The 17,476-nt window shown below is 39.0% G+C and overlaps 1 protein-coding gene across 2 annotated transcripts; it reads right to left on the reverse strand.

Moving 5' to 3' along the window:
* Positions 1-5,699: 5,699 nt before the first annotated feature.
* On the reverse strand, positions 5,700-11,943 carry LOC134826456 (transient receptor potential cation channel subfamily M member 1-like). 2 transcript variants are annotated; one of them, XM_063838838.1, is made up of 10 exons: positions 10,551-11,943; positions 9,900-10,271; positions 9,354-9,658; positions 8,799-9,186; positions 8,463-8,674; positions 8,193-8,342; positions 7,746-8,061; positions 7,394-7,573; positions 6,943-7,143; positions 5,700-6,148 (listed from the first exon to the last, which is right to left on the reverse strand). In XM_063838838.1, the coding sequence occupies exons 1-10, from the start codon at positions 11,778-11,780 to the stop codon at positions 6,005-6,007; spliced, it is 3,498 nt and encodes a 1,165-aa protein (XP_063694908.1). In that variant the 5' UTR covers positions 11,781-11,943; the 3' UTR covers positions 5,700-6,004. The 2 variants fall into 2 exon arrangements, with proteins under 2 accessions (XP_063694908.1, XP_063694906.1); XM_063838836.1 differs by having other exon boundaries at positions 9,900-10,280.
* Between the last annotated feature and the right edge of the window lie 5,533 nt (positions 11,944-17,476).

Genomic DNA, 17,476 nt, shown 5'->3' on the forward strand with positions numbered 1-17,476 from the left:
GATTTCTACACTATAAATTATAAAAGTGATTTTTGTGTTGACCTCTCAGTTCTCACCATTCAAACAATTGTGTGTGGAAAACTATGTGTTAACTTACAAAACTAAAATTAAGTGGTTAATATGCAGAAATATATTTAAAAATAACTGTGATATTTACTCGGAACAACCTTATAAACTAAAAATGACTTAAAATTGTGCATATTTAATTCATTCTACAAAATCGACTTCAGAATTCACATAACATAAAGAGCTAGACACAGGAACATAAATAGTAAAAGCTTAAACTTCAGAGATACGTAAAATATAAAAATTTCTAAAGTTTCTGACATAATATAAGCCCATAAAAGTTGTCCAAAACAACTGGATTCTTACGGACTAGGCCCTGATGTGGACACAGGACACTGGACAGTAGGCATTGATCACCCTGCAACGTAGGGGGGTACCGCTACGTGAGGGGATGCAAATAACAACATGGCATACCTGGTCACTGATGTACTTCCAGCAAACCATATGGTTCATCATGCGAGGACTGATTATAAAACCCAAGCCTCCATGGCGACTGTCCAACAGCTCGAACAAAAACAAGTTAAAACCGTTGCGCAAAACAAGGCTGTCTGATTCGGTGACTTTAGTTTCCTGCAGAGCGAAAATGTCGACATTGTACTTTTCACAGTCTAATCCTAGTAACTCACGTTTACTAATAGTTATACCGTACAAATATAGTTATACAGATACATATGGACAACAGATTATAGGAGTGATGAATTATGTATTGGATGACGATTGTAAGACAAAATGACCTTCAACGTTTGATGTAAAGTATTTTTGGCGGACTATTACAATTAACTGAATTACTATTCTGTAAGTCGGAGCACGGGCACGTGGGATCACGTGACAGCGAGATGAGCAGTTTGTTGGATGACATGTAATATTGTAATTAGCGTTCCTCAGAGGTAGAGACTGACCAATACAGTTGTCCGAATACCAATGATGATACAAACTGTATATTGCAGAAAAATAGTCACCTCCGCTAGTTTAAAGAAATAGAAAAGTAGGGCTAGATTTCTGTTTTTGGGAGCACCCCAAGAAAGCTCCAGTAGAGGATCTGCAGCTCCGTCCTGCTCGACTAAGCCCCGACCTTCTGCAGTCTTCTTCCATTTGTGTAGCTTCTTGTAAGCACTGAGGAGAATAATATAAGATAATTCGTCATAATCTCAAATGTTTAGGAAATTTGAGAGTATACGCGAGCAAATCACCCTAAATCAACGATGCGCGTAATAAAAACACTCGTGCGCACACTATACTGAACAATTAAATTGTGTGCTACCAAGCAGAATTAGCTTCGTGTTTGAGCGCAAGTAAGAGGGACATTGTGGTAATTGATTTAGCTAGTGATGATGTTCTAGTAACCATAGCAACCAGAGTACCGAACCAGGGAACCAACAACGAGTGTAAAGTAAGGAGTAAAGTGAGACACAATTGTCCGATAGTACCTGACGTCCGCGACTAAGCGGTTGCTGATAACTTTATCTGGTCGGCGAGTATTCTCCTCAGATAAGCCCAGTTCCAGTTTGTCAAGCTCAGTCAAGGCGGGGTTTATTCTGCCCCTCCCTCCGCTCCTCTTACCCATTCCTACATCTCACAGTACATGCTACTACAAGAGTAGAGAATTGTTAGTGTTTCAAATTTGCATCTAAATTTGCATTGAGATCATAGATTTGCAAAATTCGAGAGTCGCACTCATGATAGAGCAAGTACTTTGAAAAGTCGTTTTATCATTTAGTTTTTAATTCAGAAATCAGCACTATTTCTGATAAATTGTGTTAAAATGTAGCAGTTCATCACAAGCTACGTTCGTCTTGCTTCTTTCACATAAACTGTATATCAATTGCGTGCCAGAAAGCACGTCTCTATACATGTTACTGTTACATTGCCAAGCATTAGCAGATTTTAGATGATTTTGCATGATTTCTACACTATAAATTATAAAAGTGATTTTTGTGCTGACCTCTCAGTTCTCACCATTCAAACAATTGTGTGTGGAAAACTATGTGTTTTTAAAATATTAACTTACAAAACTAAAATTAAGTGGTTAATATGCAGAAATATATTTAAAAATAACTGTGATATTTACTCGGAACAACCTTATAAACTAAAAATGACTTAAATTTGTGCATATTTAATTCATTCTACAAAATCGACTTCAGAATTCACATAACATAAAGAGCTAGACACAGGAACATAAATAGTAAAAGCTTAAACTTCAGAGATACGTAAAATATACAAATTTCTAAAGTTTCTGACACAATATAAGCCCATAAAAGTTGTCCAAAACAACTCGATTCTTACGGACTAGGCCCTGATGTGGACACAGGACAGTAGGCATTGATCACCCTGCAACGTAGGGGTGTACCGCTACGTGAGGGGATGCAAATAACGACATAGCTCATACCCGGTCACTGATGTACCTCCAGCAAACCATATGGTTCATCATGCGAGGACTGATTATAAAACCCAAGCCTCCATGGCGACTGTCCAACAGCTCGAACAAAAACAAGTTAAAACCGTTGCGCAAAACAAGGCTGTCTGATTCGGTGACTTTAGTTTCCTGCAGAGCGCAACTGTCGACATTGTACTTTTCACAGTCTAATCTCTAATCCTAGTAACTCACGTTTACTATGTTGACTAATGACTGTCATCTTGCTGAACACCGAGCCCACGGATGTTGAACGTGGTGAAGCTTATCATTAATGCAATAGTTGTTGATACAAATGATTTAATTACCATATAATTATAATAAATTAATAAGAGGGTGAGGGCAGATTTACATATTGAGATGGACATGTAGATTTTAGTTTTAAATAAAATACAAATAATATAATAGTTATACCGTACAAATATAGTTATATGAGATACATATGGACAACAGATTATAGGAGTGATGAATTATGTATTGGATGACGATTGTAAGACAAAATGACCCTCAATGTTTGATGTAAAGTATTTTTGGCGGACTATTACAATTAACTGAATTACTATTCTGTAAGTCGGGGCACGGGCACGTGGGATCACGTGACAGCGAGACGAGTAGTTTGTTGGGTGACATGTAATATTGTAATTAGCGTTCCTCAGAGGTAGAGACTGACCAATACAGTTGTCGGCTTACTAATACTGCAAATGAAAATAAATAAATATAAATCTGCGCCCACCGTCACATGAATATTAAACTCGATGAGAAGGACAAGCTCTCTCTCTCTCTCTCTCCGCCGAATTGTCGATCAGAGCTTCGGCGGAGACACAAGTCTGGAGTACTCACTACTTATGTAAGACTTTCCTGATTTTGTTATATTCTTTGAACTGGAAAATAGTTTGTTTCCTTTCATGTTATTATAAATAACTTCATTTTTATAACCTCATCTTAATTAATCGAAGGTAATTAGTAGTTCTAGCAATATTATTTTGGATTTATTTAGTAATTTATCATCATTCTCTCCATAAATCGATAAAGCAGCAACGCTCTCTTGAGCTCTTGGGCTTTCTAACAATCAATGTGTTCTATGCGACATAAGAAATATTAAATTTACTCAATTGTTTATTGCTTAAACGACATAGAAAAAAATACACTTACAAAATGAACAAAATATGTTCATTCATTATAGGTCGAGGCAGAAATAATCGTCCGATCGTCATGAAGACTGGTGACATCGATTGGTTTCAAACTGTGCTAGAAAAATTAGAAGAAACGGGGCAGCAAACTCTCACAAATATTGCGGACATTTTTATGGTTGATTTGGAGGTGGATGGAAAAGTGATTAAAACCTGGGACTTGACTAAAGAGTTGAAGGAAAATGGCGTAGCTCATTTAGAGATAAAAAATGAGACCCTTAACGTCGATGTTGCTATCAATTTTATACACCTATCTTTAAACGAGACATTAAATGATCTGCCCGGCTTTCAAGAGGTAATGAATAACCGAAGCATAGCCGGAAACTGGTCTAACACGAGAGGTACCCTGATGAGTAGCGAATCGTTTGAACAAAAAACAGTAGCAATTCTTATAGCTGGATCAGTTTTCGTTATCTTAGCTTTGATTGATTTTATATTTAAATTGAAGGAGGAGTCGAAAATTATGGTAAGATTGGTGAGATGTATTTTTCCTGTCATGAACATGATAATGGGAATGTTTATTCTGAGCGAGGAAATCGCTGCAAATCTAATACTAAGAGGTGTTGTGTCTAGTTTTTATGATCTTTTTCTTGCTTTTTACAGCTTTTCAGGTCGTTTGCACCAGACAACGATGACTTTCCTGAAGTTTTATCAAGAAACAGTTTACTCATTTCAATGCTTCATACTATACAAGCCATTCGTTTTCAGGGAACACAAAAAAAGGATGGAAAAAATCTTATGTTTTGCTGTTTTCGTTCAGCTGGTTATGATTTATGTACCCTTAACAATTTGGCAGTTTGAAGCAGTTTACCTTAAGGCAGGTGGGCGCTGTGATGACTTCGGATGGCACATCAACATTATGTCCGTGATAGAAACAACACTGCTCCTTCTGGGCTATGCTGGGTCAGCAATACTCTGCATCATCTACATAGTGGGCTACTACCACAACTCTACAAAAGACGTGGGCAGCAACCAGAAAAGAAATCTCAAGCAGTGTTTTCTAACGAGTTCGGTGGAGATAAGCTTTGACTTGGGGATAATTTGCTACCTTTTCTGGAATAAAATCCAGGATAAGGGTGCACTAATGTTCGGTTCCTTACTTAATGGAGCGACTTCTGATTGCGAAATTAGCGCTACCTTAATCTTGGGAGGTATTTATAAACTTCCGACCAGTGCACTGAAGATTCTCTCCATACAGATGTTTCTGCAAACCATTGTTAGAGTTGCACTGCCAATTCAAAATCGATACACGCGTAGAAAGGTTAGGTTACAGAGATGACAATAATACCAGGATACTGAACAACAGATGCTAAACTTTCCTGACTCTGATGCCCAACTTCGACCCCGGTCACCGACCCCGAACTTAAGCGCCCCGAACTTAAGCGCCCCGAACTATGTTCCATAGTCATAATTTTTTCCATCGATTTCTTTTTCTCAAAAAAGTATAAGATGGTTAGAAGTGGTAGGATTTGAGGATGGGTAGAGGTAGGTAGGTAGGTTTTTCGTACGGTGTCACGTGTCACAAAGGAAAACATGCACTACCCTCCGCATAGCCATTTTAATGCATCTTCTCCGCGCGCGCAGCAGTAATGGTGTCGTCGCCACGGTTACCCCCCGCATATGTTTGCACGATTCGACGATTGAATTACACTTTCAAATGCGCGGCGCCAAGCTGACTGGAAGTTTTCATAACAGTTACGGTGAATTGTGAATGAAGACAGAAGAAGAATTATTTGATATTTTGACCTGTAACATGAAACGATTTTTATTTAAAATTTTAAAAGAAAATGCCTACGGTTGATGGAAATCTAGCGTCCGCTAACCGGCGCAATTCTTGTTTGTTTTGTTGTTCACTGCTGAGCTTTTTATTGCAATTGTTTAATAATAATAATTTTTCATTTCAAGATGTAATATTGCTTTTTCGCTTCAATAAATTTCAAGTAGAATCTGTTATTCTTTGTATAATTCACAAGAATTACTTATAGCACGTTACATAACGTGTTCATCCATAAATTAAAACGAATTATGGGCAGTTTCTAAGAAGAAGAAATAAGTAGTTAATATGTTGAAATATATTAAAAAATAACTATGATATTTACTCGAAACAACCTTATAAACTAAAAATGACTTAAAATTGTACATATTTAATTCATTCTACAAAATCGACTTCAGAATTCACATAACATAAAGACCTAGACACAGGAACATAAATAGTAAAAGCTTAAACTTCAGAGATACGTAAAATATAAAAATTTCTAAGGTTTCTGATATAATATAACCTCGGATTAAAAACTAAAGCAGTTTATCTAAATTAACTTGACGAATGAGCAGACACCACTCAAGCGTAAAGAGAACTAGTCTTGTTGCCCACTCGTCTGATAATAGAGAGATGGTGCTCAACAGTCTGTAGTTTCCTGAGGATATCACTGCTGGAGTCCCCTACCTTGCTGTCTGTCATACTCAGATACTCGTCACGTGCATCCTGGAAACAGTCACGTGATCAGGTTTTAACAGTCACGTGATCAGGTATCAACGGTCACGTGATCAGGTATTAACAGTCACGTGATCAGGTATTAATAGTCACGTGATCAGGTATTAAATGTCACGTGATCAGGTATTAACAGTCACGTGATCAGGTATAAACAGTCACGTGATCGGGTATTAACAGTCACGTGATCAGGTATTAACAGTCACGTGATCAGGTATTAACAGTCACGTGATCAGGTATTAACAGTCACGTGATCAGGTATTAACAGTCACGTGATCAGGTATTAACAGTCACGTGATCAGGTATTAACAGTCACGTGATCAGGTATTAACAGTCACGTGATCAGGTATTAACAGTCACGTGATCAGGTATTAACAGTCACGTGATCAGGTATTAACAGTCACGTGATCAGGTATTAACAGTCACGTGATCAGGTATTAACAGTCACGTGATCAGGTATTAACAGTCACGTGATCAGGTATTAACAGTCACGTGATCAGGTATTAACAGTCACGTGATCAGGTATTAACGGTCACGTGATCAAGTATAAACATGTTTTTGTTAGGGAACAAACCAGTCAGTATCACAGATTAGAATTAGAAATCCATCATTTGCATAGGTTAATTTATTGAGGAACTAAACATGTACTCTAAATCGTTGCCATGACAACTGAAGGTGATAACGAAGGCCAAATTTCAGGTAAAACAATGTTATAATCCTCCAGAGAATTGACAAAACAATACAACAGATACAGATCATGATAACCTTAAAATACCCTTCTATTATACCTGCATAAAGGTCCTGATCATGCAATCCTTCCAGTAGTTGGGAGCAGGATCGCGGTGTGGTCTGACACTAGGTCTGGATATCCGGCGACAACACTTCACCAGGTAGTGGAGAAGGTAGTGGAGGAGGTTGAAGGGGGGTGGGATCATACTCGCTCGGTATTGAGATAACATCTTGTAGCGCTGGTACTTCCAGATAACCAGCTGAAAAGGGGGTATTGGGTTCAAATAATGCTTATCAGGAGTAGTACACAAAGTGATGGGCTATATATTATGGACTAAGAGACGGGATGAGGCTGTTTTAGGACACTTATCAGAATCAATCAATCAAATTTCCTGCTGTCCAATCAGATGTCTGTAAATTGGCCTTCCAAATGTCATGTGCATGGCCACCCCCTACATAGAAAAGGTGATTTGACGAGTATAAATTATAAATGTATTAGAAATTGCAAACCTGATTATCCTTAATAGTCCTGTAAGTATCACTGAACATGGCTATAAGCAGGTTAACAAGTACAACAGTTGATATCATGATCCAGCAGATCACGAGAGAAACGGAAACTATGCCCTGGGCTTTTGTTATCATTGCATTTGGGTCGTCCGGGTCAAATTCTCTGTCAATGTAAGTGCTGGCCTGAAGGTCGTTATTGTTAAGGCTTGAAAATCTTGTCTTTTTGGACAAGAACATGAGGAACAGACATAGTTGTCATGAATTTCGTAAACAATTAAAATTTCATGTCTTAATTTCTAATATGTCATATACATGTGAATAGGTACGTATAGTAAAGCCAAAAAAAGTGGCGTACCTCAGCAAGTTCGAAAGTTTCCAGATAAAAGTCGCCGAACATTTGAAAGAAAGGATACATAAAAAGAGCGGACATGCTCTGCCAACTGAAGCGAGCCGGTGGGATGAGTATAGCCATGTAAGACACTCCGAAGCCAAGGAGAAAGATGAGGAGGAGAAGGAGGAAAACTCCCAGATCTTTACACATTTCACGCAACATTAGTAGTATAGGTCCTAGTGTGGGTTTGTACTCAAACAGCATGAGCAGCTTGATAAACATGGGGATTGTGGCGACAGCTAGGATAGTTCTACCCGTCTGGAAGTACGCTAATTGGGGTCTGAAAACATTGGTTTTAATGGGTTAAAATATGTGGTTAACTTACTTCATTGATTTCTTGTTCCTAAAGTCTTAAGTCATAAGTTAAGCTCATTTTCATCTCGACTACATTTCCATACCCTTAAAACTTACATCATTCTGAAGATTAGCCCAACAACATAGAAAACAACGATGATAATATCCAGCCGATTCCAACTGTCCGTTAGGTACTTTAGTTTGGTGCTAGGACTGAAACAAGACTGCAACCAGTCTTGAAACTCCGATACTATAGCCATAGCTAACCTGAAAAGGAGAAATATAAGAGTAGAAATTAGAGCTGCACTTCCACAAGAGTTGTCTTGCAATATAACGTTTGATACGTGACCAAGATTTGAATAATAAATGAGAAAACAATGAACCAACCATATCCAGATGACAATCTCAGTCCAAGCCAGCTGACTGATCTCAAAAGGCGAAATGTAGACCATTTTGGCCAACAGATTGTAAGAGTGGAAGATGAGAAAGATGGTGTAAAACAAAAGATTCATCCAGAACTTGGTAACCGGGGCCGAGTAAAAAGCCACAACTCTATTATACAAAGCGGCAAGGCCAGTCAGCTTATCAATGTAGATCATCTGAAAATAGTTTTTTGATTTTGGATATATAATTTCCACAATAGTGAAGTGTAAAGTTTACACTTCACATTGCACCATTATGAGTTATCAGCAAAGGATTATAAAGGAATTATAGAAGACAAACCTTGTAACGTCCCTGCACAGCCTTTCTGTAACTGACTCTTCTATCAAATGGAACAAGTGGAGTAATACAGAGGAATGGGAGGAGAATAATAAGCACCACCCTGCCAACACTTGTATCTCTTTTAAACTGTCCCCTCCATCCCATAGATATTATCTCCTGACATGCGGGGTGCGCCATGAAAGCGCGCGCGTGCGCGTGGAACGCTAAATCCAAGTAGTTGTAGGACCTGACTCTCTGCCACTTGCTGAGCATTGCCCGTCTACAGATATCAGGGTCGCTCAGCCAGGCCTGGTTCATGACTGAGAGGGAGAGATCCTCAAATACATCGTACATCATCTTCACTCTCCGTCTGTCGTCATCCTTCTCAAGGTAGACGTGGTGTTTGAAACTGAGGAATGGGAATGTTATTACGAAATTCTCATCGATCCCTGGATAAATTTATTGTTAATACAGGGCACATGCATTCATTTGGCGGTGATAAGAGTGTACAACACTCCAAACGAAAATCTGCAGAAAAAAAAACAAACGAATATAAAATAAACGTGATAAAGAAACCTGTAGAGCATAAGAAGAGAAACCAGACAGCATCTGACGGGGTCCTGAGTGTACCTCCACAACAAAACTGCCAGATCATCCCTCAACATTAGAATAGCCCATAAAGTCAGTTCGAAGAAGGGGTCTACCTCGTAACCTGTACAGGCCACAAAATCCTTATCCATCAGCTTCTCAAGTAGTTGGTTAACTTGACTTCTTTGTATCTTTCTGTTGCCGTCAAATGTGGTGTACTTCTCTAGTAGTTGTATCACGTGGTTACAGCGAGGGGAGAAGTACGCTGACTCGTATAGACTCACAATATTTGCCTGCAAAAAAGGATTTTGTTTAAAATTGTAGGCAGGAATTTAATCACAAAGAACTTCAATTTTGTCGGAGAGACGAGATATTCCTATTTTGAATTAAATGTTTGATTGGCCTCTGTTGCAAACCAATTGGTGAATTGTTTTCGTATTCGCTTCCCCAGAAATAAGCATGTATTTTATAATTTGACAGAATTTTCATATCATGAAAAAAAAGCATCTTTTGAAAATAATCAACTGAAGCTACCTGTATGTCGTAAATGTCAGCTCCGTTTTCAATGAGAACCCCACAGAAGTCGGAGTATCCCCACACAAGAGCATGGAACAGTGTCTTAGTAAGACCTGTGCTGTATTTAGCCCCTGTGGTAGCGTCAAGTTGCTCAGACAGAATGTGCTCGGCCACGTCCACTCTCGACCACTTACAGGCCATGTCGAGCTGATCGTCTATACCATGTTCTTTGATTGTCGTAACAAGAAGTTTCAGGATAAAGGCATCGAAATCGGAGACTTGGGTGTAATCGTATATTGCAACATTTTCTCTGTTGTCCCATACATTAAGCAGGATGTGGATGTCAAAGTCGTGGTCCATCTTTTCTATGATGACTTTACAGGGTCTTTTCTGAAGATCCTAATAGGTTAGATTTAATACTATGTTGATATATTGTTTGATATATATGATGTTGCTAAATTATTTATATAGATGTGGTGGAGATGAAACATATCTTTCTTAACATGTGACAGAAATTAACCAATCAGCATTCAGCATTGACCAATCATCTCCAAGAATCACTGTCACGTGTCAAAACAATTATGCTTCACCTCCCCACCAGAATCCATATCTACTGTAAGTACAATATTTAGAAAGTTCTCAAAACAAAGGCTGTGCCTAAGATTATACCTGAAAGCAAGAGCATTGAACTGGAAGATCCTGCTGGTCTTCATAGTGCTTGTGAAAATCACAGTAATCATCTGCAAATCCTCCACTACCTTTCACCATAACAACTATGGAACCACCAAGAAGAATGCTGTGCAAGTTCACTCCATCCTCCTCGGTCCCTCCAATCATATTGTAGAGCAATGGAACATTGAACTGTGTCAGCAGATACTTCTCAAAATCTCTCCTGACAGAATCATTAGACTTAGTGTTTTTAACTGTGCCATCATCAATCAGCAGAAGATGAGTATGATTTGGATCAAGGTTGTTCTCAGGATTGCTTGTATCCGGATTATAATACACCAATGTTGTTGGATCTTCTTCAGGGTTTCTTAAACTATCAGTGTTATCAATAGTACCCCAGCTACCAAAGGCAATGGCAGGTACAGGGTAACCATGTGTGGACAGCATGTGCCCGATAACACTGGATGATCCTCCGGAGAGACCGTTAGTGAAAACCCAGGCTCTTGTTAGCTTCCCAACTTTAGCTATGTCACGTTGGATAGTCTGGTAGAGTTTGTGCGGAATAACTGTGTTCCCTGATCCTATGATGCTCAAAACGATGCCAGGCATGCTCAAATGCCAGAAATCCCTCAATAGTTGGAGTATGTCATCACTTTCTGAGTCATCAGATAATCGTAGATACCGTGCAGTGTTGAAACTCCCGCTGACCAGTTTGACAATACCAAATGCATCAGTTGGGAGCATATTACAATGCTGGACAGCGCTCCACTGTGTATCCTTGCCATCTTGTTTCTGATGCACTTCCTTGCTTCTTCCACAATGACATTTACCATTTTCCCCAACAAATGTGGTACAGTCCTTCCTGATAAATGTATCTCTGATCCACATGATATCATTATCTTGCAGTTCTTTCCTGAGTGTCCTGATAACTTTCAATCTCTTTTTCAACACTTGTGTTGTTGCATTCAAGTTTGGCCTTTCTTTTGAGGCAAGTGCTGTCCCAGGTCTAGACTGATGACTAAGATAGCTACTTTTCAAAGGAGTAAAGCCAAGTTCATCATCAGAATCGTCATCTTCACCTGAACTTATGGATCCAGAGTCGGAGAACAATTTTGAAATTCTAGATAGGGGCCTCTCAGTTTCTTTTTCTCCAGTTTCAAGATTGAAGGTGGGATGGTCATTACCTTTATCCTGTGCAGAAAGATTAAACTGGACGTTTACCTTTGCCATGCAATCTTCTCAAATCAGTTATGAGGTATCCACAGTTTCCTGCAACGACAAGGTCATTTCATGCCCTGAAATCGGATGATAAGTAAACTGGTAGTCATCTTGAACTGATAGAAGATATATCTTATTGTTATGAATTAAATGAATTAGGGGTCGTTCACATATTACGTAATTAGCCGAGGGGGGAAGGGGGGTTTCCAAATGCTTACGGTTGATTACAGGGGGGGGGGGTTTCGGTCGTTGATTATACGTAATCAAAATTTTCTTTTTTACCCTCTAGAATAATAACAATGTGTTATTTTAATTCAAATTCCACTCAATTTCACTCTGATAGTGATAAAATTTAGAAATTGATCGAATATCCGGCTATATGAGCGCTTCTCAAACACAAGGATATATCTTGTGAACTTGGCTAGTATATATGAAACATTTGACACGGAGTTGTAGAGTGAGCTATGTGCCTCGCCGGGCTAAAGTAGTGGATGTCCTTGCTGTACGGCAAGTTAAACAAGGAACTGAAACTACTAGGTTCCGTACAGACAAGAAAACAACAATTTCAAGAAAACAACAATTTTATTTAGTATCAATTAAAGCAGACAAAAATATATTTTCTATATATATAACTAGCACGAACTTTAGATCAGATATCTTAGGGGACTTGGAGTAGCAAGAGATTGACTAGAAGGTATATACCTTTTACAAAGATACGTCGAGAAGAATCCAGGGTGATACAGGATCGGAGAGTGCAGACCAAAAGTTTACGCACCCACCTTTGCCTCCTGAGTTCTTGGTTGGATAGAAATTTATGCAAACTTGGTCGTTTATACTCCAAGTCCCTTTCTTAAAAGAAGTAGTATTAACTATGTCTAGAGTTAGCTTCGTTCAATAATAACAATATCAATATAATCAATATCAATACCAGATAAACCTACCGAATAAATTATTAAATATCAATCAATTAATTCATTCCGATAAAAAATTTTATAAATTTAGATATTAAGTATCTAAAAAACATTACAACCGATGGTTAAAAAGCGCCCAAAATCGATTTGAAAGATTTTCTGTCTATAGTACAATCATGATAGTAATAGTAAGTGTGCGCCGCTGCAATTAGACTTGATTACTGCAATTTAAAATTGTTTGGAGTCCAAGTATCTTTTAAGTCAGCTGCCTGTGCTTGTATTAATAGTGCTTTTGTTCTCAAAAGACTCAACTCTGCACCCATGTCAATATGTTCATTATATGCAAGCCTCTTGATTTATAATAGTAAGTAGTTTAGAAGGTGCTTGGCCGGATATCATAACAATGATTTCGGCTCATCATCATAGCATGATCAGGGTAGCATGAAACGTAGAGAAAAGTGTTTTACAGGAAAAAGTCAAGGGGGGGGGGGGTCAGGCCATGATTGTGTAATATTGCTGTCAGGAGGGGGGGTTGGGTCTTGATTACGGTTGATTACGGAAGGGGGGACGGGGGTAAAAATTGCTAAAATATTGATTACGTAATATGTGAACGACCCCTTAAACGAAATTATAATAACAGTTAGTGGTAATTTTCTGGTGTAATTTAACACATCTCAAGAGAACTAGTTGAAGATGTGATAAAAAATACAGACAAATTGAGTGTAGATGCAGTGATGAAAATGTATCACATCAAGCTCATCTGTTGTGTGAAGAGCAGTGAACACACTTATGTATATATATATGTATGGAGGGTAGATACAAATAAAAGATGATTCCAATTGTGGAAAAATAAACAATGCAGAAAAGTAGGAACTATTGAAAATGGTCAGATGCATCTTCTGCAGTTACTAGATCGAGTAACAAAGATACGGATAAAGGATTTTTGTCTCGGTTGCTAACACACCAGCTGTAGTTACTGTGGTGGTCGACACCTTCCAAAAGTCAGAATTCGCCATACCTTAAGTAAAACAAAAGTAAAACAAAATTTAAATTTGATTGCCATTACAATGAATAATAATATCATAATAAATATAAGTAGACATCCGATAATAAACTTGTTACATCCAGTACAACCCAAGATGTCAGCCGACGCGACTTACAAAAATAAAGAAAGCTAGCAGAAAGCTTATCATGGTAAAATATCAAATTAAAATATTCCAAATAACATTTGACCTAAACATGCCTCGCAAGGACTTTACATTATTATGGTTGATCTTTACCTAAATTACACTTTCACATAAATAAGAAAAGTTTCAGTGTGTAGTAGTATTGATACATGTTACGTATCACAAATATCAGAGATATTATTTTTCTGCCTTTTTCCGCGAAAAGTGGCATGCAACGTATGTCAATAGTAGTAATATAAATAAATGTTCATGACGTATGGTATGGGAACCTATTTAATTTGATCTTGACCTTGTATTATGAATCAGTTGAGATACTACAAAAAATATTTCACCAGTTCTAATCGATCATTCAGCTTTATTCAAAACTTGTGCAATGTGAATAATTGGATTGATTCACGATGTCAATCCTTCGCAGCTCGGTGAGGCACAATGGTGCATTTTGCCGATCTACCGGTTGTGAGAAGTATTATTGAATTGGATGCGCGCGCGACCCAGTAGTCGCATCGCGCTACAAATAATTTGACTGATTGCCATTTATAAATTGTGCGGAACTCAAGCTAAGTCAATATTATTATTATGCTAAATTTTGAATTATGTTTAAATATCAATAATATAATTGTCATACCACATACGTTGTATGACCCGCCGCGCACGAGTGCGCGGCTCCCCCTAGTGAAACGACCGTGGGTGTCACAACGTGATACAAAAATCATCCGTATACGTAAAACGTAGCATTTAGCGTTAAAATGCCTCCCTAGTTGGAGAGTTCCACTTAGCCTTCGGCGGTGGAACGCGCTACTGCATGCGTTGCTCTAACCAGAGCCCTCTCGCTTGCAGTAGCGCGCGACCGCCGTAGGCGGCAAAAGATCCTACTTGTGAAACAAGCGCGTCACGCAGTACGCGTAGGCACATGGCTATGTGAACTGCATGCGAGAGGGCTTTGGATATATTAAAGCAATTTAAAAGTTATGGCCGGCAAAAACTGTTTTGGTCACGTGATTCACATAGCCATGTGCCTACGCGTACTGCGTGACGCGCTTGTTTCACGGCGGTCGCGCGCTACTGCAAGCGAGAGGGCTCTGGTTAGAGCAAGTCACGTGACATACCGCTAGTTAAACACGAATTTTATTGTGTTGGGCTCAGGTTAGGGTTAAGGTTGCGGTCAGGATTATAAATAGCTAGTATAGTTTTGGAGTTATAGTTACGGTTGGGGCCGGGTTAGAATTAAATAAAAGTTTGTAGTGCAATACTACTACTGGGCTGCGCCGTGCATGAAATAATGTTTCTCGCAACCTTACTGGGCGGTGCTCACCCTGTCATTCCGCCAAATTTCTGTTTGATTTATGTTAATGTTTATGAACATTATGGTCTGGGGTCCCCACTTGCGATAAATAGTTGTTATGTCATTTAATTTATTATTGATAGTGTGGTAATGAGATCGAGCGCTACAGTCAACGTAAAGATGAGTAAATATGTTAAAATGCAATAGACGACAAAGCTGAGTCGAACAGCACACTTTTAAATACAATTATTGAACATGCAATTTATCCGATAAATGTTGTTACCAATACGAAGGGAGTTACCAATACGAAGGGCCGGGAACAGTCCTAGGGAACCAAGATAGGATGGACATTTCTGCAAGATCTATTTGGAATGCTTCAGAGGGCATATTTTGACGGCATTCAAGGGATATCGAACTACGGACTTTTCCCAACTGAACATAATGGCTGGCTGTTATTAATTAATTAAATTCAGTATAAAGCCACGACTTTCGCTTTTGGGAAGCCATGGCTATAGCTAATTTATGAATTAAGCCAGGTTCCTTTAAGTTAAGGTCACAGTGCTCCATTTAACGGGTGATACTCGTAAAATATTTGTTCCATATATTATCCAGGACCGTCGACGAGTCCAACTCGGCGCGCGTCCTGGTAGGTTACAAACCTACAATGCTCCATAGAAGGTGAATATATTCGAAGGCCAGCCCCTGGTACAGGTAAAAACTTCATTTGCAGTTAAGTATATATACAATAAAGTAATTCAAGTGTTGCAATTGGCAGAGCACAATACAGAGGTAACGGAAACTGTCCACTGCTACCAATATTATATAATATGAAATATCAACAATCAGATATAATATATACACATCTACTCCATCATAGGGGCAGGGATGAGGTTATAAGAGACTTCTGATAGTGGTGTCTCATATTTGCTGTCAATTTTTTTTCCTCTGTACCCTCGTAGAGCTATGAGTGTGGTTCTTAACATAGCGAATCTTATTCTTGTCCTTACATGTCTTACCACATCGCAATATCTCTCTTTTCTTTTCCTGGCGATGAGGTCTGCCACTCTATTTAGAAAACGCTTACATTCTTTGGACATGCCTCCAGTTGTGAGAAATACGGCTGGGGTGAAAGTGGCCTTCTCTACGTTCAACACTCTCTCCAAGTACTCATCCTTCTTCTCCTTTTCGTTCTCTTCGTATACTTCTTGAAGAGTTTTGGTCCTGTTTGATAAGCAATTGGGGTGTGAAACCCTTATGTCAAGAAAGGTCTTATCAAATGGAGTCCAAACTCCTCTAGCAGATACGTCAAGCCGAGCTTGGTCACCTGTTATAGTCTTGGGGTTGAGGCAGTCACCCTCATTTACCTTCTGTAGCTGGGGTTCGACTTTCACATCATGACATACCTCACGAAGGAGATTTGCTAATGTGTCTCTGATGTTGTTGTGGGTCATTATCACATAACCCCCTAGCTTACAGGTGAGAAGGTGGTCAAGATCACTTGTTTTCCCACATCCACAGGTGATGGGAGTGTTTGGTATCCACCAGCTGTAGCGTAAGCAGACACTGTCACGAAACTCCTCTTTGTTCAGAGTGTAGCCATACTGCTGAAGTGGCAATGTGTTAAGCCAACTGGACGCTCCCTTTTCTCTTGCTGCTAGTAGTGCTCTCTTAGAGGAGGTGCCACATCTTTCAGCTATAGCGTTAAACTTGGCTTGGAGCTCGGAGTTCTTCAAATTTTTTATCATCACTTTCCCTGATTTGGTGAGGTTACTGGATGCAGTGTAAACTTCCTGTTGGTCCACTATTGCCTTTGTAAGCTCGGTGGTGAGTAGCTTGGAAGCTGTGTACTCAGACTGGCATTCCTCGTGGGGTTTACCAATGCCCAATCCTCCCAATCTTATTGGTAGACTTAACACGTCCCTCTCTAAGTCTGAAATCTCCCTGCCCAGCATCTTTGGCAGAAGCGTTTGTCTTATTTCATGTTCTAGCGGCTCCATGGCTTCAGAGATATGAGGAACAGTCCTTTGAACAAACTTCCATCGGTGTTGTATGCCAGAGATGTAGGCTGAATAGGCTGCTTGAGGCTCAGATTCTACAATATCAGCTAGCATCTTGATGTCTTTGCACCACCCTTGGACCTTATTGCAGTTAAGTACAGCTTCGAAAATCAATCGAAGCCATAGAATCAGGAATACAGTACATCTTTTGAGTCACTCTGCTATTAAAGCTACTTAAGCTGGGAAGAAGTTTATGGATATCAAGTACATTATTTTAGCTAGTCAAGTATGAAATCCATTTTGCTTAAATAGTTTGGTTTTCTGCCATGTC

The sequence above is a fragment of the Bolinopsis microptera genome, chromosome 2 (genome assembly GCF_026151205.1).
Source record: "Bolinopsis microptera isolate Bmic1 chromosome 2, MBARI_Bmic_1.0, whole genome shotgun sequence".
Taxonomy (NCBI): Eukaryota; Metazoa; Ctenophora; class Tentaculata; order Lobata; family Bolinopsidae; genus Bolinopsis; species Bolinopsis microptera.

Coding starts and splice junctions, on each gene's coding strand:
- LOC134826456 (XM_063838836.1), bottom strand. CDS start 11,780: ATGGCAAAGGTAAACGTCCAGTTTAATCTTTCTGCACAGGATAAAGGT. Junction 10,281..10,550: donor TTCAATGCTCTTGCTTTCAG/GTATAATCTTAG, acceptor CTAACCTATTAG/GATCTTCAGAAAAGACCCTG. Junction 8,675..8,798: donor CTGTGCAGGGACGTTACAAG/GTTTGTCTTCTA, acceptor AACTATTTTCAG/ATGATCTACATTGATAAGCT.